The sequence below is a fragment of the Vitis vinifera genome, chromosome 7 (assembly GCF_030704535.1).
Source record: "Vitis vinifera cultivar Pinot Noir 40024 chromosome 7, ASM3070453v1".
Lineage (NCBI taxonomy): Eukaryota > Viridiplantae > Streptophyta > Magnoliopsida > Vitales > Vitaceae > Vitis > Vitis vinifera.
This window is the reverse complement of record NC_081811.1, coordinates 7,824,461-7,847,475: the sequence shown is the minus strand read 5'-3', so window position 1 is coordinate 7,847,475 and position 23,015 is coordinate 7,824,461. Positions and strand designations below refer to the sequence as shown.

The following is a 23,015-nucleotide window of genomic DNA, read 5'->3' as shown; positions in this document are numbered from 1 at the left end:
ACCAAATTAGAGAATAAAGTTTAAAACAATGGAAGGGAATTGAATATGAAATAATGGAACCTAATTAGACGTGACAAGTTATGATTGATCCATTTTACGATAATATCCCTACAAGTAAGGTATTCTCAACCATCATAGTTCAATGTTAAGAAACAAGAGTCCTATCTCTTCTCACAAATTCTATCACTGTCATTTCAACATCCGATCAAAATTATTGCTTCGATGACCAAAAGAACACACTCGCCCCCATCTTGTATGCTATAATCTTCAAACCAAAAAATTTCATAATTATTATTTGCTGAGTTGACCATGATAAACACACAGGTAACAGAAGAAGAAACAATGCATCAGCAATAAGAATACATTCTCTCCATGTTTAATGTCGGAGAAGGTTCCAATAAGTCCAAAGCTTCACAGTCATTAGCTGCATATTAACAGCTGTTGCAGAACCCGAAACCTCACGAGCTCTCCATATTAAAAAAAAAAAAAAACCCTCCACAATCATGGCCATTATATTAATATTTATAGGTTGAACACATTCATCAATCACCCTTCTCTTCATTACTTCTCATATAACTCTTACCCTCTTCTCCAGATGATGTCGAAAATGGTGGAGAACTAGTGGAATTGTAAGTATTGAGGATGGTGGGGAAGAACAAGATGCAGGTGCAGGCATTTCTGGTGTTGTTCTTCTTCTACTGTTGCATTGGTTGTTATGGTAGGGGGGTTGAGAAGGATGAAGTTTCGGTTTTGTTATCGATTAAGAGGGGTCTTGTTGATCCTTTGAACCAGTTGGGAGACTGGAAAGTGGAGGAAAATGGGGTTGGGAATGGTTCAGTTCACTGTAATTGGACTGGGGTGTGGTGCAACTCTAAAGGAGGTGTTGAGAGGCTTGATCTCTCTCACATGAATCTCAGTGGCCGGGTATTGGATGAGATTGAGCGCCTGCGTAGTCTCGCTCATTTGAACTTGTGCTGCAATGGGTTCTCTTCATCTTTGCCTAAAACCATGTCTAATCTTCTGGCATTGAGGAGCTTTGATGTCAGTCAGAATTTCTTTGAGGGTGGCTTTCCTGTGGGGTTTGGAAGGGCACCTGGATTGACGATTCTGAATGCTTCAAGCAATAATTTCTCGGGTTTTCTTCCTGAGGATCTTGGAAACCTGACTGCACTGGAGATTCTGGATCTCAGAGGGAGTTTCTTCCAAGGCTCAATTCCGAAATCTTTCAAGAACTTGCAGAAGTTGAAGTTTCTTGGCCTTTCAGGGAATAATCTTACAGGCCAAATACCGAGGGAGATTGGGCAGCTTTCATCACTGGAGACTATCATTCTTGGGTACAATGAATTTGAAGGTGAAATCCCTGTGGAGCTTGGGAATCTCACCAATCTCAAGTATCTGGATTTGGCTGTTGGCAACCACGGCGGCAAGATTCCAGCTGCCTTGGGGAGGCTGAAGCTGCTGAACACAGTTTTCTTGTATAAAAACAATTTTGAAGGCGAGATTCCACCAGAAATTGGCAACATCACTTCACTGCAGTTGCTGGATCTCTCTGATAACCTGTTATCAGGAGAAATTCCAGCTGAGATTGCTAAATTGAAGAATTTACAGCTGTTGAATCTCATGTGCAACCAACTTTCAGGTTCAGTTCCTTCTGGGCTTGAATGGTTGCCTGAGTTGGAGGTGCTTGAGCTTTGGAACAACTCCTTGACAGGCCCTTTGCCCAATGATCTTGGTAAGAATTCACCATTGCAGTGGTTGGATGTATCCTCCAATTCATTCACTGGTGGGATCCCTCCAAGCTTGTGCAATGGAGGAAACCTGACTAAGCTCATTCTCTTCAACAATGGCTTCTCTGGTCCGATTCCAATTGGGCTATCAACATGTGCCTCATTGGTTCGAGTTAGAATGCATAATAATCTCATTTCTGGGACAGTCCCAGTTGGGTTTGGAAAACTTGAGAAGCTTCAGAGATTAGAGTTGGCGAATAATAGTCTCACTGGGCAAATTCCAGGTGATATTGCGTCTTCTACTTCCCTTTCCTTCATTGATCTCTCCCGGAACCGCCTCCAGTCGTCTCTGCCTTCCACCATTCTTTCCATTCCTCAGTTGCAGAACTTCATGGCCTCACATAATAACTTGGAAGGTGAAATCCCAGACCAGTTCCAGGATTCTCCTTCACTTTCTGTGCTTGACCTGTCATCAAATCAGCTCACTGGAAGCATACCAGCAAGCATTGCTTCATGTGAGAAGATGGTCAATTTGAATCTCCAGAACAATCGGTTAACAGGGCAAATCCCAAAGACAGTTGCCACCATGCCTACATTAGCCATTCTTGATCTCTCCAACAATTCTCTAACCGGTACCATACCTGAAAACTTTGGAACTTCTCCAGCCTTAGAATCGCTTAATGTCTCATATAACAGGCTAGAGGGGCCTGTTCCAACGAACGGTGTGCTTCGAACAATAAATCCTGACGATCTCGTGGGCAATGCTGGTCTCTGTGGTGGTGTCCTCCCTCCATGCTCCTGGGGCGCAGAAACTGCGTCAAGACACAGAGGGGTTCATGCAAAGCACATTGTTGCTGGATGGGTCATTGGAATTTCCACAGTTTTAGCTGTTGGGGTTGCAGTTTTTGGTGCTCGGTCTCTGTACAAGAGGTGGTATTCAAATGGAAGCTGCTTCACAGAGAGATTTGAAGTGGGCAATGGAGAATGGCCATGGAGACTAATGGCATTCCAGAGACTAGGCTTCACAAGTGCTGACATTCTGGCTTGTATCAAGGAATCAAATGTGATTGGAATGGGAGCCACTGGGATTGTGTACAAAGCTGAGATGCCGAGGCTAAACACAGTTGTTGCAGTCAAGAAGCTATGGAGGTCAGAAACCGATATTGAAACTGGGAGCAGTGAAGATCTAGTGGGGGAAGTGAACCTCCTAGGGAGGCTAAGGCATCGAAACATTGTCCGGCTACTGGGTTTTCTTCATAATGATAGTGATGTGATGATAGTCTATGAGTTTATGCACAATGGCAGCCTAGGAGAAGCCTTACATGGAAAACAAGGAGGGAGGCTGCTGGTAGACTGGGTTTCTCGATACAATATAGCAATTGGGGTAGCCCAAGGGCTCGCCTATCTCCACCATGACTGTCATCCACCTGTCATTCATCGCGACGTCAAGTCAAATAACATACTGCTTGATGCAAATCTTGAGGCAAGAATTGCGGATTTCGGATTGGCGAGGATGATGGTCAGGAAGAATGAGACAGTTTCCATGGTGGCTGGATCATATGGATACATTGCTCCTGGTGAGTAACTAGTTCTTCTCTTACCCTTTTCAGTGCAGAAACTAGAAAGTAGAAGATGTTTTACCTATACTGATGGATGAATTTTGCATTGCAGAATATGGATATACTTTGAAGGTTGATGAGAAGATCGACATCTACAGCTTTGGAGTGGTACTGCTGGAGCTTCTGACCGGAAAAAGGCCATTAGATGCTGAGTTTGGGGAATTAGTGGACATAGTAGAATGGGTTAGGTGGAAGATTAGGGACAACAGAGCCTTAGAAGAAGCTCTAGACCCCAATGTAGGAAACTGCAAATACGTTCAAGAAGAGATGCTTTTGGTCCTGAGGATAGCCCTTCTTTGCACTGCTAAGCTCCCCAAGGACAGGCCCTCCATGAGGGATGTGATAACAATGCTTGGGGAGGCAAAGCCAAGGAGGAAAAGCAGTAGCAACATCAATGGATATGACATTAACAAAGCGAGACCAGTGTTCAGCACCTCACCTGTAAATGGCCTTATGTAGGAACCAAATTATCGGTTCCTCTCTGGCCTTTCATTCTGCTTAGATTCTTCCTTTGTATGTAGAATTTTCTTCCTCTTTGTGATCAATCATGGACATTGTTGTCTAGATTATCAATGAGTATATCGAAGTGGATTCAATCTCATGAATAAATTTTTTCTTTCTGGGTTTCAATCAAACAGTCAAAGCATTTGCTTGAATGGCACCTCTCTGTTAGTGTTAATGCTGAAAATATTGTATACTGGAAGAGGTTCATTTGAATGGAATGGATTGAATAATAAGCTCTTGTGCAATGATGGTGGACAATTTTTTATTTTAATTTTTTTGTTTTTTGATAGGTAAGTAAAGATCATATTAAAGGGAAAACAAAAATATACACAGAGCAACCAAAGGACCAACAAAAAAAAAACACACAAAAGGATCAAAGACACAAACCACAGGCTAGAAAGAGTCTAACCAGTCCCAAAAGTCTAACAATGATGTTGAACAATACTAATGACTTTCTCAATTTGAAGGAAAAACAGGATCATTCCAAACCCAGATGGATCCTCAGATCATTTAAAGAACAACAAATTATATTTGAACTCCAAGATGCCTAAAGCTGAAATCCTTACCTCGTCTTTCTCTCCATATTTTTTGGTGAATGATATTTCAGTAAGCAAACATATGGCAAAAGGTGGAAACCAACATCAGAACCGAAGGAAGAGCAGCAGCAATGAAGGTATAAAAACCACTCGAACTTTCTTTTCCATTACAAAAGAAACTATGATTCCATATTTGGGTGCGCCAAACTCAAGACACCAGTGATTTAGCACTCCCATCTATTTACACATTGCATAGTAGCACACCATTCAAGTATGCACTGTGTATATGACACTGAATACTGAGATTTTTATGCCTTTCAATGAAACAAAAATAAAGGCTATAATTACCCAACAATGGGTGAAAACAGTACGCAAAAGAATAAAAGTAAATGCAGAAACCAAAACATACAGACGGGCTGTGGATGATCAGCATTCATTTCTTGGCAAAGTGCCTTGACTAATTATGTGTTTCTCTCCTTATATTTTACGTTTCAAGCCATGGGTAGTTTTCCTTTTCCAGAAGATGATCAACAAAAATAAGATTTAGATTCGCATGCTTCTTTGTCTCCCATTTCTTTCTTGGATCCTTGGAGCTGCAAAGTGAGGACGAATAAAGATAAATGGGATTCGTAAAAAGGTAGCTTTTGATGGGAGAATCACATTGTTGATCACACATCTACATACCAAGTCCATTAGCATCAGATGTCCTCATGATTCTGAGCCTCCTCGCAGAGCCCAGGAACATCCTGAATACAAATTATAGAAAGAGTGATGACTATGAAAACCAGATCAAATGACCCCCAGAGTCTAGATAATAAACTAAATTCTGTAGATAATTAAATCTAACAAGAGAACATATAGGGTATTAGGAAAAGACTAATACTTTCATTGTATAACAAATTAGTCTGCTTCTTTACTCTCCTTTTCTCATATTAGGTGGGCCTTTTTCTTTCTTCCATCTTCAGGAAGTTGAATATGTGCCCAGAAACCCCAACATGTCCACAGAATAAACACATGGGAACAAAAATAGGAGAGCACTACTTGGAGCTTCCCTCACAATTATCAGATTTTATGGAGCTAAACCCTTGAGATTTATGTTGAAAGATGCATTCTTCAGGAAAATACTGAATGGCCAAGGGGATGAGCTTGTACATGGCCATAAATGTACAGTACTCAACCATGACAAAAGACATTGAAATGAATGAGTTTTATTGGTTTAGTTCAGTTCCCAATTCAGAGATAGAACATTGTTTTCACGGTATGGTAGGCCAAAGAAGTAAACTAGTCATTGACATGGTTTATTATTGCAATATTTGCAACTAGTTTTGGTGTTAAGTCCATCATACAAAAGTAACAGTCACAAGTTTCTTTCAGTTTTGGGATTACTTTAAAATCCATAGAGCCAGACCCAGAGTTCCCATCACCTCACCAATGGTGAACTATTACCTACATTAACTATTAAGTCCAAGGTGGGCTGTGCTCAACTACCAGTTATCCTAAAAGCTTAGCTCATGTGTGACCTCAATCCAAATATGAAGAGACGAACAACCAATCACATAAACATATGAGCAGGAACAAACAAACACATAGGTCCAAACCGGAGAGCCCTCTCTAATGTGCAACTTCTACCCATAGATGAAGAGGCAATTAATCAAATGGGGACAAATAAAAGGAGGAACAAACATAGCAGATTCAAACTTGGAAACTTTGGGAAATACAGCTCTGAAATCATGTTCAACTAGAGCTTGAGATGTAAGAGTAATGAGCCAACATTGTAAATCAAGCTAACAGGCCGCGCAGAATGGACACTTTAGCAGTCCTCTAGACATGTTATTTGATTATAACAAACCTTAAGCACTTTAATTGGATTTGACACAGTTAAGGCAAGGAGAATCATATCCTTACCAAGGAAATAGTTAGCTAAGTTATAAACAGCAACTGATGAATTTTAGGCCAATTGTTTTTGATACCTGATTTTAGGCTGTTTGATGTATGCTAAATTTATTGACTAATTATAAACCATTTGTATAATCTTATGAAACAGTAAATTATATGGTCCAAATTCAGCTGTGTTCATGATGTAGATTTCCTAGGTGAAAACCCTTTGGAGTTAAATTACGAACTACTGCTTTAAATAAAACACTACATAACAATGCATAGTATGAATATAGACTTTCTAAATTGGCACATGAATTTTCTAAATAAAAAAAAAATACTAAATAATTATGTTTACTGTCAGTTTCACACGCTTGAGCATGAATATCAATAAGTTGTGTTTATTTATTCTCTTTTTAATATACTTCCATTTCTTTCTTTCTTTCTTTTTCCTAGTGGTAAAGGTGTTAGAATATAACTCTCGGTCACACCTTCATGCCTTTTTCTTTATCTCTTTTCAGCATGCACAGTAGCTTGTGTGATACCCAAACAAAATTATAGTTCTGTTTCTTTATCCTCTTTTTAATATACTTCCATTTCTTTTTCTTTCTTTCTTTTTCCTAGTGGTAAAGGTGTTAGAATATAACTCTCGGTCATACCTTCATGCCTTTTTCTGTATCTCTTTTCAGCATGCACAGTAGCTTGTGTAATACCCAAACAAAATTATATTTCTGTTTCTACAGCTACACCTACCCAAAAGAGGCACATCATCCAAGCAATTTATGACTACACAAACTGTTGAAACCTTATATGATGTGCATTTGTTATGAAAGCAGAGGACTAATAGGATCCAGTGAGTAAGTGCCTCCTCAAGGAAGTTTCAGATGGCTAAATGACTTTGAACTATTGTAGCTTTCTCATATACTTTCATAATGGTGAAAATCTTTTTGCAATTATTATCACAGTGAAGTACTGAAAACAAATAGTCTGAAACTGTGTCTTAAGCCTCTAGGTGTGTGTGATATGTCCTATGCCTAAGAATTAATACCTAGGTTTATAAGAAACATTATTCAAATGGGCGCAAAAACTGGATGTTCAAGGATTTAATAATGGATTGTGCAAGGGCATGTGAAAATATAACAACTGATGCATAGATTATCTATTAACAGGCACAAATAGCACACGTCTGCATTGTATTGAATGGAAGACACCTTACCCCCAAGGAACATCTCCAACCAGCATCCAGTCTCCCTCCTTGTCTTCATAGGTGAGCACAAAGTCAGATGAACCATCCAGTAATTTTGAGGGTCTTGTTGATTCTGTCATTGCATCATAATTCTCATTGCTAGACCCTAATCACAGACAACAAAAATTTTACCCAAAAAAACAGAAAAAGCAACATCCACATAAATAGTTGGCTAATTGATAAAGCTGTGCATGATTAGAAATTTGCATCAATTCAAAGTTCCAATTGATTTCAACTCTTTCCCTGCAAGTTCAACTGTTGAGTCCAATTTGGAAGAAAAATCAAAATTTAGGAATCTGTTTTCAATTTGATCGGTAAAAAGATCATTGGTTCACAAGATTGGCACAAACTGATTCTTTTTCTCAAGTTTGAAACTGATACTTAAAACTCTTCCTATGTACAACACCTAAGCTAATGAATCAGGTAATATTCTTGTCAGTGTTCAACAACTAACGACCAAATCACACTAATCTTTTATTCAACCAGCTAGGAGGAAGCTTAAGATATAACTTACCTATTGCATTGACAGTTGTGGTTGGTCCCTGAAACATCTCCTCCAATGTTTTTGCTAATGTCTCGTAGCAACTATGAGCACTCAGATCAACCTTCCTTCCAATTGGAATTCCATCCATATTCACTTTCACAAAGAACGAAGTATTGAGGGGCCCTTTCTTCTTAGCATAACCATTGGTGTTGTTGCTTCCGTTATAAGTGTTCTCTACCATTGTGTTTGTACTTTTACTTTTCTCAACCATTGAATTCAAGTCTTCAGTGACCAGTGATTTTGACTGGTTAGCCAAGCTGTTCATCCTATAAGCTCTGATAGGGGGCCATCCCACAACCTGACTGCTTTAAGAATCAAATTACAACCACAGCTCATTGGTCAGTAAAATGGAGAGTGGTAAATAGATAAAGTCCATTCACCAAAGACTCTGTATAGTCCATATACATTATAAAATAGGAATGCAGATGAAAAAAATTCTTAAAAGGTGGGAATCATGAAAACAATGTATGATGGGGAATAAGGCTATCTAGTGGAATAAAGCATGGCATAGTCCACTAGTACCTAATGGTGTAAAACCCTAATAGAAACATGCTTCAGACAGAAGAAAGTTTTCTATTGGTGTAAATGAATGTTGACAATCTACTCCTAAAAAGTCAGGCACAAGCTCTAACAACAGTGAATACTAATCCTGCTACTGCCAATAAAGTACTCAACTTTGCCCAGATATTGTCAAATGATTATTCCAAGTGTTTTCCAGTCAACAATTCTTGAAAAAGAAAGAAAAAAAGAAACAAGAGTTTGATGGCACATATAAAATGGCAGCAGCCAAAATGTTAGGGCTGATCTACACATGCGATTTTTTCATATTAAAGACTTCTCATGCCTAACCAAGGAAGTATTGGGATGCAATGCAACATGGATATCATGAAATCCACTTAGATCCCTGCCAGCTCAGTTTGGAAGTGCTATAATGGACAAAATGAAGCAAGAGCATGGATCTCATGGTTGCCAAAGCCTAACCCACAAAACAATGGTAGATTCTTATGTCAGAAATGAGTATATACCATATCACTGCCAAATTAAAGGCCAAGTAGAGAGATCAAGAAATTCTTAGACAAGTGAAAAGAGAATGGAGATTTCTACAAAATTTTCCCTGGGTTTTCTTTCATGCTAAAATATGAGTTTACAGCCTTTCTGGCAGCATGGAAAGCCAAAGTGGGAGACAACATGGAAAAGAAGCAGGAAAATATTTTGGAATCTAGTAAGAAACTTGTATAAAAACTTCAATAAAAAAATCAATGAGAAGCTTTAGAACACTAATATGAACACTTAAAAAGTCAGATAATAGATCAAATGGAAGGAACTATAGAATAAAATGCCTAAAATGAAAAATGTGAAAAATCATTAAGGGAAAATGGCTAGAGGCACTAAAATGACGAATGTATTCTCATGAGCTCTCTAACCATTTCCTCTGAAGTTGACTGGTCCCAACAGTTTTCAAAAAGTTCTCTAAACTATTGCAAAGATTTCCAAAAGGCTTTCCCCAAAATTTCCATACATTTTGTCCCAAATCAGAAATGGATTTCCCATTTAAAGCTAAGTTTCTCGACAACTATGGTTTGGTACATATTATTTCTTCCCCTTTCAGGAAATACTTGCAACTCATCCAATCTTTTGTAGTACCTCATGTTTAGAGGGAAAAACTTGGGTATATATTGTATCATTTCAATTTTAATTCAATGAACTTGGTTTTGTAGTTCCCCAAGAGCCAGGACTCGGCTATCGATGTTGGGTGCAACAATTAAGAACCCTGGAGAAATACAGTCCCAACAATTCAAAAACCTAGTTGAGTTGATATGAGTCTCTCTTTCAGTTTTCAAAATGAAACAACAACAAATATGGGCATTCAATTTCATTAATTGAACCAGATCATTCAAATCCAATAATAAATAACAAAAAATTGGAAATAAATAATTGATCAAAAGTTAAATGAAAGGAAAAAAAATTGTTGAAAACATACAAAACACCCAAATTAGGGGCAAAAACCATCTGAAGTCACTTAATCATAAGCACATAAACACACTAAGATTCGCTAAGAAGCATGATATTATATATTAGACATAAAAGAAGAAAGTAGAAGTCACAACCTAGGTGCTCATTTGGAAACCCATCTCCTTTTTAAAAAAAAATTAAAAATAGAAAATGTTAGTAACTTCTATATAAAATATAGTCACTCTTATATAAAAAAAAAATATTAACTTACATTATATTCTAAAAAATTACTACTAAAATTTTTAAAATTTGAGGAAGTAAAATTTTTTCAATAGCTCAATTTTTTTAAAACAGCTTTTAAAAATCATTATCTTTTTAAGGTAAGTCTCAAAGAATTCTTACTTTTTATAAAAGCTATTACAGTTTTCTATTTTTAAAAACACAAAACAGGAAGTGTATCCAATAGAGCATTAAATTTTGTAGGTATTTAGTTTAAATGATCCTTGGAAGTTTCTCAAGAGTTTCCAAAAAGCTCTCAAAAGGCTTTATAATAAAATTCTCCCTAAGATTTCCATAAAGTTTTGTACTAGCTTTGATAATGAGTCGCCCATCTAAAAGTAAGTTTCCCAGAAACTACACTCCAAGGTCACTTTCTTTCTTCTTCTTCCTCCGAATTGTTGAATATTCTCCACTTTCTAGTAATATCTCACATATTAGGGAAAAATTTTGAGAAGATATTATATAATTTACTAACAACATGACTCAGTAAGGGTTGTTCCCCATCAATTTTTGTGATGCTTTGTTTGATTGGAGAGAAAACAGAGGAAAAGGACAGAAGAATGCATATAAAATATAGCAGTTACAGTTATAAGCTGGCTCTCAAGAAAAACGTAAGGATGAAACCATATAGGACCAATACTTATCATAAATGCGACCCAATAATTGTACAAAACCTAGTTGACCTGGGTTTATCTTCCAGGCTCTGAGAACATAAATAGAAGAAGATAAGGGGTTTCAATTTCAGTTTCCCTTTATCTTTTCATCAAGTTTCTTAACAAAGAAAACAACGTCCCATGTAAATCTTGGTGTAGCAATTGTTTGAAAAAAAAAACATAACAGAAAGAGAAAGCAAAAGCCCATTTCCTTACTTTAATCAGATCCAACGAATTCCAATAAACGGATAACACAAATTAGAAAGAAATTTAAAAAAAAAAAAAAAAACAATGAACAAAGATTCACAGGAAAGGGGGGAAATGGACATTAAAAGAACATCCAAATGAAGAAATTGTATAGGGGAAAAAAAGCATCTAAAGCTACTAAATCAAAATCATATAAAACACATCAAAACAACTAATTAGATCAAATAGCAAAGAAACAATACCAAAAACACAAGAATCAGAGATTAGATTTTAGACTTCAAAAGGAGGAAAGTCTAAGTGTTTAAACAACTGGGGAAAAGCATCATACCTGCCATTATTGGAAGCTGCCACGGAATCAGCTCTTCTCTTGGTACCAACTGTTGTTCTATTAGCTCTGCTCAGTGAAGAAGAGGATGAAGATGAAGATGAAACTGTAGAAGGAAAGTCCTTAGCAGTCAAGATCCTTCCATACTGAGCCCACCCCTGTTCTTGAGGCTTGACACCACCACCACCACCACCACCACCACCAAGGCTCAATCCAAGACCCAACTCAAGCTCTGCTTCATCTGGGTATGAAGAAACCTCAGTGGACACCATCAAGTTGTCCTCTTTGGACACAGTGGACATCGACCCACTTGTACACACTCCTCCTCCACTACCACCATCCATTGAAATCAGTCACAGAAAAAGAAAGAACAAGATCAAAGAGAAGGGTTTAAGGGAGTTTTAAGGGAGGAAGCGAGGGAGGGAAGGAGGGAGGCAGAGGCGGAGGCAGAAGAAAAGAGAAGGCTTGTAGTGTAGCGTTGTGAATGGTGTGTTTGTTCGGAAAGGTAGGTTCGGTGGTGGCAGGGGTCCCATGTGTCTGCTATTATGGGCCCTTTCCTCTTTCTGGGCCTCTTTCTGAGTCATTTGACATTTTCATTGATTTTCATTTCATTTTTCTAGTGTGGTTTTAGTGTGTGTTGATGATTATGTGGGGTCCTCTTTACAGACAAAGTGCCTTCAATTTCCAACCAAACAGTGCCTTAGAGTCCCCTCTAATGATGCCAAATTTTCATATCACCTCACTCCCTTTTTTTATGGGGTTTATATCCATTCCCAAATCATTCATTTTAGGACCCTTTCTGCACTATTGGGACAATCTCCTTCCGTCATTCAACTTCATCATTCCCACCTCATCATACCTTGTCTCCCTTTTACTTCAACCCCCCCTTTCATTCATTTTATTAACAGCCCATCTCAAATAATCCACATTGCTTTTCTTTTTCCCTAATTTCCTAACAAACGAGTTTTCTCAAGATTATTCTTTTCTTGGTATCCATATAAATATAACAGAGGAGGCATTCAATCCATCCATTATGCTTTTTCCCATCAAATGAATTGAATTAGATCATTAAGCAGCATTTAAAGCAGAGAAGGAGAGTTGACCGGGTCCAGCAGGCCCAAACAGAGGTCTGGGCGCTGACGGAGTAATTATCAATAAAGAGAGAAATTGAAGGGAGATTGTTGGCGTAATGAAGTGGGAGGCGCAGCGTGTAGGCAGTCCAAACGACAAGCCGACAGGGTGTAGGGGGCCACTTTCTGACCCTCCAAACACGTAGGGGGGTGGGTGGTGGTGTGTGTGGAGGGGTGAGGGGCGGTGGTTGAGGCTGGCACGTGGGGAGGGGAAGATGGGGTTACGTGTGGGATCTGGGCGGTAGGAGGGAGGAGGGAGATTGTGGTGGGGAGCAGCAAACGATGGCGGTGTCGGGGACAGCTCAGCAGGAGGGGGGATCGAGTGTAGGATACGCCTGCCGCCTGCCCCCCCTACCCCCGGCTCTCTCAGGGGTTTGGGGTCCGGGGGGTTAAGGAAATGGTTTGGAGTCCGGATGTGGGGAGGAGGCTGAGAAGGAGAGAGTACGACTGCTGTCACGGGGCGGGGGAACAGGGGCATTAAATTTATATGGGGTGGGGGCCGCTTTTCAAAAGCCGTGATACCCTGCGCCTTGGGCGTTGACCCCATCGTTGAGCCCAAGACCAGTGTCCAAGTGTGATGGATCTTGACATGTCAGGACCCAATAACCATTCAACAGAAACAAATATCAATCTGTCTCTCTGCAACCCAATGCCAGTTCAGAAAAAGGTTTTTTTTCTCCGCCTTCAACAAACAAACCCTACTTCACTTCAAATGACCCACTCACCTTCTTACGAGCTCCAACACCCGGCTTCTTTTCCGACCTCTGTAGTCTGTCCTTCCATCACTTGCCCTACATGGTTCCTCTTGTTCCAAGGCCACCCTCAACTTTCAGCCCACAACCCCACTTTCCCAACTAACTTGATGGGGCATTCCTGTCTTCCCCACCCACATAGGGAATCCTTTTGCAGTCACTCTTTCTGACTGGCTCGGGGAAGTACACGAGTCAGCCATGGAGTTCCTAGGCATACTAGCTGGGGTGCTCTGGAGTTAGGTGACCACTCTATTTCAGTATTCCCTTCAGAGATAGCAGTCTCTTTCCCATTTGCTACTCTTCCTACTCCCTCCACAACTGGGTTTCAAAGCTTCAAAACAAACACCAACCATATATAGATTGCATCGGCAGAGAGATTCAGCTTGTAGATATTTTGCACATTGGGCAGTTGAGTGGGATGGTGCCAGCATTGTTTTAACGGCCATATATCTCAGTAAGAGAGTATTAGCTTTAGTGGGCAAAATCAATGGATTGAATATTAAGTCACGTATATGCTCAAAACAAGCGAATATTGTTCCCAATCATAGAATTACTCCTACTATAAAAACATTACAAAATTTGTCACAATTTATTAAGATGAACACATCAACTGGGGAGGTTCTCCCCAATCAGTTTATAATGGAATTGAAAGAATCAGGCCTTGTATTGAATAGGAAAAGCCAAAGAAGGGAAACATTCTTGATGGAATGGAATTTCATTTCTTCTCAGGAGCCTCCGATCTTTGAGCCTGGCAATCAGTGCAGGCCTTAGGAGCTGGAGTAGAAAGGTTGTCCAAGAGACTAATCCGAAAAGTTTGTTGTTTTTCTTCATTCGCAGGGACATGGAGAAGGGCTTCCATGATTAGAATCTCCCAGTCACGAGACCGCAAAAATGAATACCAGGTGACATCTGTTTGAAAAGACCGATTAATATCTAGAACGGGCAAAAACTATCATTTTGTATTTTTAAAAATAGAAAATAAGAAGTTCATCCAAACAACACTTGAAGTGTAGGATATCCCAGTGTAAAAAAGTTCTCTCAGATCACATATATAATAGCTTTAACACCTCCCTAAAGGAAAAAAAAAGGTTTGGAGTAACATTCTAAACATATTTTATAACTCAAAAGAGGTATTTGTAAAACCATTAAAACATTAGAGATATGAACTTAATCATGGCCTCAATGGACAGCTTAGTGCTTCAAATTCTCAATCGACGTCCCCTAACTTGAATAAGATGATGCCAACTTGACAACAATTAATCCTTGCCGTTGAAAAACATTAAATCTAACCATTAACTAAAATCTAAATAGAAGAAGACTGAAAAATATCCTTAAAATAGAGCTACTACCAAGCTAGCCAATCCCCATACCGCCAACAAAGTCCAAAAAAGATAAACAAGAAGGGCCCAAACTCCTGTTTGACCATGTAAAGTTGTAAACAAAGCCTTAAGAACTACATCTTTCGTCACCAAGCTTAACCCTTAAATCATCTTCAAAGGAGAAGGATCAGCCTCTACACTATCTTACGCTTGTTTCCCACAAAATCACCATGCCAACTAAGGGAAAATCTTTAATTGATTAGGGGAGAATCCATGAACACCGGACAAAGAGAAAATAAAAAACCATGACCTAGAAATTCACTTATAGTGGATGAGGATTTGGTCCATGGACTCATTATCTTGATTGTAAATGCAGTAGCTATTTTCATGCCGCATACCACCCAGGATACCCCCCCTTGGTGGGCACTTCTGATTTCCTAGTCCTCTTATAGCTAAGAATGAGGGGGCTCCAACCGAGACCAGAGATGAGTAATAGGTTTTGACAAAGAGGGAAGCCTTCTTAGAAATCTTTCAAAATTAATTTATCCTCCAAGTCACTAAAAATAAAGAACAGGTTCAGCAATTGCAACAATGAGTCCATCTCCAACAACTTCTGACCCAAAAAAATTCCTTCTATATTTCGGATTCCAGCAATTCCCATCCCAAACGTTTGCTATGGAGCCTCCCTATTGCTTGCAAGATTGTAGAGACTCAGGAGCCAATCCTTTAAAAGGTCCTCACCACACCAAGGATTTCATAAACTTGATCCATAAGTTTCCCTTCCCTCTTCAGAATAGCATCCCCCCTTCCAATTCCCCATCATACTTACCTATAATCACCTTTCTCTGCAAGTTGTATCGCTCTATACCGAATCTCCATAGCCACTTTTCTAATAGAGCTTTGTTGAGAGACTCAAGCCTCTTATCACCCAAACCACTTTTTAGCACAAACAATGGACCATCTCACTAAGTGAATCCTTTTGTCTAATTAACCTCATCGACACAAAACGTCTCTTTGAATTCTTTCTAATATCCTCCTCTCCCTCGTTGGAATTACAATGTCGAGAAAAAATATATAGGTAAGCTTGATAAAGTGCTTTTTAACAACACAAATCTTCTATCCTTTGAAATGTACTTTTCCATGATGTCAATCTTCTCTTGTATCTTTCCTCTATGGAGTCCAAAATCCATAAAGACTTAAAATGAGTGCTCAACAATAAGCCCAAATACTTGGTGGGAAAGAAGCCCACTCCACAACCCAACTCATTTGCCAACCCCTCATGTCCTCTCTCTCTTGTGTTGATAGGCAATAAGAAAGTATATATATGAACGCAAAGTATACATTTGACATTGAAGAACAAACATGCACAAGAAAGAGGAAAGGAACAAAAAACAAACCCCCTCTCCCCCTCTTCTCACTCTGAACTAACCCAATCTACTAAGTCAATCATGGACATGGGACTAACATCTACATACAATTTAACTTTATCCAAAAAGGTATTCATAAATGATAGTTTATGAATTTTCAAGTAGGAAATTGCCTCAAAACATAATAGAAACCATTTGGCATAAGGTAATTATTCCATGGCCACCTCATGGAAAAGCAGAGCGCCAATAGCAAAGAGGAGGTGAGAAATCTCAACCTCACCACCCCTCACTCCTAATTTAAACCCCTTAATAAGACCCCCTTCTAGGGCCCTTTGGATGAAGCCAATTGAAACTTTTGTCACCATAATAAATAAAAGAGGGGATAAAGGATCTCTTCGATTTAAACCTCAAGTGCTCTAGAAGAAACCCGTGAGGGTGCCATTGACTAAATAGAGAAGAAAACCATGGTACACAAGATTTAATCCAACTCACTCACTTTTGACCAAAGCTTGTTAAGTTCAATGTCGAAAGCAAGAAATCTCAATTAACATGGTCATATGTCTTCATTATCCCTAGCTTATAAATTACTCCTAATCGTAAGCTCTCACCCCTTAAATCAATGGGTTTCTTTGCAATGAGGAACACATTCAAATTCTATCTTCCCTTCATAAAGGTATTTTGGAAGCCAAAAATCACCTTACTAATGATTGACTTGAGCTTACTTGCCAAGATCTTTGCCAAAAGTTCAACACAACCATCTAATTAGGCTTATGTGCCTAAACTCTGTCCTTGGCACCCCCTTCTAAAGGATCAAGACTAAAAATGAAGCATTGAATGTCCACTCAAAAGTCCAATAGGAGTAAAACTCGTGGGAAAAATCCAGCATATCAGCCTGAACAAACTTCACAACTTCTGCCAAAAACCAAGGGTAAAGCCATCCAGGACCTGAGCTTTATCCCTTCCCAACTCTCCGAAAATGATCCAAATTTCCTCCTCACCAAAAGGCCTTTTAAACCCCCTACTGTCCTCTTCCCCCAGCTGCTTAAGGACCTCCCTCTCTATGCCAATCCACCACCTCCTTGACTTAGAAAACAGATGCTGAAAATAATTTTCAAGGCCTCTTCTCAGGTGAGCTTCACCTGAACACCAAGAACCATCAAATCTTACTCTCCCTCTGAAGATTCTATGAGCATTGGTCTGCCAAGGAAAAATCTGGTATTTATATCCCCTTCTTTCAGCCAAAGGGCCAAAGATTTTTGTCTCCAGGATGTTTCCACCAACTCTGCCAGCTTTAAGTACTGCTGAGTCTCTGTCTTCCTGGCTTCTTTTTCATCAGAGGCCAACCATCCTTCTTATCGCCTCCAAAGTGATTCCTTCTGGGAAGCAATATTGGCAAACACATCCTTGGCTCACAACTGCTTGACCAGTCAGCAACTACATTCTTGAACCCCACCTTAAGCCACATGTTTTCAAACCTGAAAGGCGCATTTGCCTTGTCTTAGTCCTCCACTGTCAAGCAGAATTGGATGATGATATGAAACTGGTCCTGGTAATAAGTTGTAAGTTGCATTATAGAAATGTTCTTCCCAATCAGTACATATATGAAAATGATCCAGGAGGGATAGAGCTTGGCCATCTTGACCTCCATTCCATTTGTACTTAAGAGGTGACTAAAGCAAGTATTTGGAAAGAATAAATGTTAACTGCTTCAACTACTCATTAAATTAAGATAATCCCCATGCAACATTATAATAATTTGAATACAAAGTATATTGTTATACAAAGTCCCCCTTTTTCTAAATCAAATTATTTACTATGACACCAAGATTCTTCAGCTTCATGTAGTGTGCTTGTGTCATAGGGGCTTGGGTATTGGATCCTTATTGGATTCTTCTACTTTGCTTTGGATTTGGCCATTGGATTTAATTTTTTTTTTTTTTTTTTGTACTTTAATTTGCTTTTTTATTGATATTTAATTGATTTTTCTTTTTCTTTTTTCCTTTTCTTAAACTGTGTCCAAGTGTCCATACTAGTTATTGAAATCTTTTTTATCTGAATTCCCATATACCTATATCTACCAAAAACATATTGCAAAAATGAACAAGATTAATGAAGAAAATAGACAGAGTGTTGAGAAAAATACCAACCTCCATTACGAACTGCCTTCAACTGGAAGATTCCAGTGCCTTGTGGTCCAGACACAGGAAACGTGCAAGATACAGAATGCCTCTTATGAGCCACTGCAAGTGATGCATTGTACCATGGACCTCTAACAATAGGTTCTCCAATAGCATCTATGAGCATCTGATTCTTACTGGCTTTTTCCATGGCCTTGCTGAAAGATTTTCAGGCAAATGGTGAGGATTATTGAAAAAACCTCCAAATGTTTAGCAAACTTTAAAAGAATATTACATATGAGACACGATTTTATATAACAACTTCAACGTTTCTTATTTCTGAAAATTTAGTAGTGAAAGATTAGTCATCTCCAAACTCTTCGCAGCAACATATTCTAGTAACTACAGCAACTGGTGGCCAATAAAACTGAGCCTACTCCAAGCCTCCTTACTTTTTTCCACCATTAACAACCCAAAAATCACAAGCCACCTAAGATTTGGAACAGTGTTTAGACAGCGTCATTCTACATGCTAGTGCTGTTCTGAATCAAGTCCTACATAATTATGCATCTTGCTATTTAATGGCAAAACATGTTTTATTGCAACACAACTTCCAGTACAAACTTAATTCCTGTAATATGCCTTATCTATTTCAAAAATTTTAGTATAAATTGAAAAAGAAAATTATATCCATGTGCACAAAAGCTAGATTCAATTTCCACATGGCATGTTTCCCACTTGGAAACTGGTATGGATGACCCAAAAAATTTCCATACCGCAAATGCAATGCTAATTTATAAGGTACAACAACATGCAAAAAAGGAAGACAATGGTAATTTGGTTTCATTATCCTATTTAGTGTACCTATCAAAAAAAAAACATGGAAAAATGTTGCATCCATAACATGGTTCAAAGTCAAAGTATCAGCCATTGACTCAAAAGGTACTGAGGTACATTAGTCTTAGTAACTCGGATCGGTATGGGATGATACACAAAATATGTTAATTTAGTAGCTCAAAATAAAATATAATTAATCAATATGATAAAATAATTATATTTTTATTAATTAATTATTAAAATATATTAGATGATATTCTTTTATATGAACTTTATCATTTTTTAATTATTTTTCTCAATTCGTAAGTATAATTAACTCAATTATAAATCAATTAATTTATTAACCATTTATATTTATAACCATATATATATATATATATATATATTCATGTTCTTACCCTTATGCCCAGAGCCATATAAATTTTCCCCATTTACCTCCATATATATTTTTGAAATCCCATCTTTGGCCCATTCATCTAATCAATAATGCATAATATCGGATAATACAATAATATAGTACCATATATATTATTGGTATGTAAAAAATACCCAATGTTCATTCTTTTCCCGAATCTAAATTTTCTTCTCAAAGGGTGAATCTTTGTTCTCAAGCTTTCAAGGTCCATGAAGTACAACCGGAGATGTCTATGCAAGAAGAACCAAGGCACTACTGAGATGTTGTTGCCAACAAAAAATCCACATCACCATTCAAAATGTTGCTAATAGAAAAAAGGATTTGAAGACAATGATTAGAGGAAGAGAGAACATCGGCGTCGAATCATCCCTTCTCAACTTTCAATCACCATAATAGCAATAGTAGGGCGATTTTGTGGATGAAGAAGAAGAAGAGGGATTTACGACGAAACTTGGGTTATTGGGATCAAAAACTGAAACTTGGTTTGAGTCAAATGAGTCTTTTTTTTTTTTTTTTCAAAAAATCAGTCAAGTTAGATGATTCGAGGCAAGTTAGCACTGAGTCAGTGTTTAATCTTGTAGATCATAACTCGAGTGTCGAAATTGTCTCGAACCTAGCCGAGGCGGATACAACTCGAGTGAGTCGTACTAGACTTGGTAGATACTTTGAACCTTGATCCAAAATGGAAAGGGAAAAAATAAAACCACTTTTGGCTAAAAGTTGTTATTAAAGGATGGTAGATATTACGGGAAACTAATATTAAGCCTTTATAGCATCAACCCAGCCTTCAATTTAGAACCAAGTCAGAAACACACATTAAAAACAGATTTATGACCAATGTGCTATCTCATCTCTTCAAATAATTAGTAACATATAGCCAATGTGTTGTCCCTGTCTCTCTTTCAAATAACTTATCACTAAAACACGTCTATTTCAAAAGATCAACCGATTTTCCTTCTAATTCAATGATATATGAATGCCTGGACCCATCCGCACAACATGAATAATCCAACATAAATTCTCCATATGGCAATAATCCAAATGATGAGGAATGAACCCCTAGGGTTTATTCACAAAAAAGGAAGACAATAGTAATTTGGTATCATTATCCTATTTAGTGTCTTTTTTATTATATGAGGGTTGATATTTAGAAGTTTACTTTTGTTAAGCCTTTTATTTTGGGTGATGGTTCACATTTTCTCAAGTTTCTATTTCTTCTAGTCTTCTTATTATATTAGCAAAGTCTTGATTTCTTTTAGTTTCTAAATAATATTTCTTTCCCATATCTTTTATTATTCTTGCAAGGAAAGATAAGGAATTAGGAGAGTTATATTAGGGAAGGGTATAAAAGTCTATATACACACCCATGTAGTCTTTCAAAGTTGAAAAGGAGAATTATAATAACAGTTTCAGCATCTATTATGCTTCCTTTGAAGGCATGGGCATCTTCTTCCTAAGTGTGATTACATAGGAAACCCTATGTGTGATTGCCAAAAGACCTTAGTGTGACAGTCAAAGATTTCTTTTCTTCTTTTTCAGTTATCTTTTATTCTTTTCGCTTCATTCTATAATATCTCAGTTTTTCCCCCTTGGGAAGCTCATGAAGGAGGAGAAAGGAAGTTAAAGAAAGAGAAAGAAACGAGGGTGACATAGGAGGGCACCCTTGATTAAAGTTCTCACACACCTATAAGCACCTCAGTTGCATTTTTTTGAAGTAATCATAAACCACATTAGATAGGTCCCATTTAACGAACCAAGTGTCCCTAAAATTAGCCAGATTCTCTTAAATTCCCATACCTTATATTCAATGAAATATTAGAAGCCACAGGTACCAAGTTTCAAATTATTTGCTTTTCTAGGATGTCTAAGTCTTATCTATATTCTCTCCCGAAAAAAAATGAACACTCAAAGAGAAACTTTAACATAAATATAAAGAATCAAAATTTTCTTTAACTTCCTAGCACTAAATATGTGATGCAATAAAATCTTAAGAAAAATAGTGGGTACATCGATTAGATTTTCAAAATCCCTCATTTTCATCAAACAAAAGTTTAGATTTCTATCGATATAAACACACTTCCACATAAAAGAAACAATTGACATACCTTGTACAGCCATAATAAATTGTAAGGTCATCAAGAGCACTCAAGGCAACACCACCTGAAAGAGTAAGCAAGACGAAAGACACTGCCTTACGACCAAAGCTCTTGCCCTCTCCTTCCTCCCCAGACTTTACAGAACTGCGAAAAGTGGCTTATCAGAATTAAGTTCTGTCTAATGCTCCATTTGGTTGTGAACTCAAAGAAGTGATTTTATCAGCTAAAAGTTCAATTTTCCTAATGGTCCATTTGGGTGCAAGCTGCAAGAAGTGGTTTTATCTGTTAAAAATTAAATTTCCCTGATCCTCCATTTTGTTGTGGAGAAAATGCAGGAAGGGTAACAAATTTCAAGTCTCCGGTCTCCATCATTTAGCACCCTAACAAATTTCTTCCTTTGTAGGTAAAAAAAAGGTGCAGAAAGCTGCCTCCTTTGCATTTTTTGGACAATTTGATGGGAACGCAATCAAAGAGCTTTCAAAGATTAAGATCAGAATGACCAATCTATAAAACTCTTGTTCCTTCCTAATCTTCCAGCTGGGTTAGCTTGTACTTAAGAGAAGGCTCAATGCCTTTGCTTGATTTTGTAGAGTGGGCGGGGTCTCATCGAGTGTCACTATGTTTTATTTGTTTTTTCTGTTGAGGTTGTACTTTGTTATACTTTCATGTTTTACTAATAACTACACACCCATCTTTACCTATCAAAAAAAAATATTCATTTTAATTTCTTTTTCCTTTTCAGTTTCTCTCAGCATCCAAACAAATAGTAGTTAAATTTTCAAACTTTTGTGAAACTAGAGATCATTTAAACCAAAAGTTCAAGCACATGATCACAAAAATAATACAACAGAAAAGGGTCTGATCAGAAACAAGATGATCGCCTTCTTTAGTAAATACACAACTCCCTCCCCACTTGGTCGCTGAGAAAATGCAAGAAGATAAACTAAACTTAAAACTTCGAATTTTTTATCTTTTCATTATTCAGGAGAATGGGAAAACAAAACCTCCACTGAACCGAGCTGTGTGCAACCATAAACCGAGTATTTGTTTCTTCATTGTTCAATTTGTATAATCCAAAGCGACATGAAAAAAAATAACATTTTCCATTTCTATGCCTCAGTTTTCTTAGCAACCAAACAGAGGGAAAGTGAAAATTTAACCCTTAAACATAACAAAAGAAGACCAAAATGAAGATGATAGCGCGATAGCATCTAACCTGGAAACTGTGGATGCTGGAGACCTTTTCAGAAAGGAAATCAACCTCCTTCCCAACATCTTTATCTCTCTAAAACCCTCTCCCTCTCCCTCTCCCTCAAGCTGTCTGCTTAAAACCCTCAGCTAACTCGGGCGAGTTACTTTGGGTTGGCCAGACCTTGGGTCAACTCAGTAATACCCTATTTTTTAATTTCATATTTTACTTTTATTTATTTTAATTTTTTATATTCTTACACCAGACCAAAATTATCTTAAAATGAAAACTAAAATAAATTAAAAATAAATAAATTAATTCAAAT

The 23,015-nt window shown here is 37.8% G+C and overlaps 3 protein-coding genes across 4 annotated transcripts; 1 reads left to right on the top strand and 2 right to left on the bottom strand.

Annotated features, from left to right (window-relative positions):
• Positions 1-344: 344 nt before the first annotated feature.
• LOC109122934 (MDIS1-interacting receptor like kinase 1) lies at positions 345-3,976 on the top strand. The gene is made up of 2 exons (XM_019221298.2): positions 345-3,304; positions 3,399-3,976. The coding sequence occupies exons 1-2, from the start codon at positions 643-645 to the stop codon at positions 3,803-3,805; spliced, it is 3,069 nt and encodes a 1,022-aa protein (XP_019076843.1). The 5' UTR covers positions 345-642; the 3' UTR covers positions 3,806-3,976.
• Positions 3,977-4,518: 542 nt separating this feature from the next.
• On the bottom strand, positions 4,519-13,156 carry LOC100244630 (auxin-responsive protein IAA11). Of its 2 annotated transcripts, none has more exons than XM_010654120.3 (5): positions 11,472-13,156; positions 8,022-8,353; positions 7,478-7,613; positions 5,071-5,132; positions 4,519-4,979 (listed from the first exon to the last, which is right to left on the bottom strand). In XM_010654120.3, exons 1-5 carry the CDS (start codon positions 11,810-11,812, stop codon positions 4,930-4,932), a joined length of 921 nt encoding a protein of 306 aa, XP_010652422.1. In that variant the 5' UTR covers positions 11,813-13,156; the 3' UTR covers positions 4,519-4,929. The 2 variants fall into 2 exon arrangements, with proteins under 2 accessions (XP_010652422.1, XP_010652421.1); XM_010654119.3 differs by having other exon boundaries at positions 8,022-8,356; positions 11,472-11,955.
• A 664-nt stretch (positions 13,157-13,820) lies between these two features.
• Positions 13,821-22,861, bottom strand: LOC100265138 (uncharacterized). The gene is made up of 4 exons (XM_002272050.4): positions 22,718-22,861; positions 21,511-21,645; positions 18,184-18,371; positions 13,821-14,259 (listed from the first exon to the last, which is right to left on the bottom strand). The coding sequence occupies exons 1-4, from the start codon at positions 22,774-22,776 to the stop codon at positions 14,066-14,068; spliced, it is 576 nt and encodes a 191-aa protein (XP_002272086.1). The 5' UTR covers positions 22,777-22,861; the 3' UTR covers positions 13,821-14,065.
• Positions 22,862-23,015: the final 154 nt, after the last annotated feature.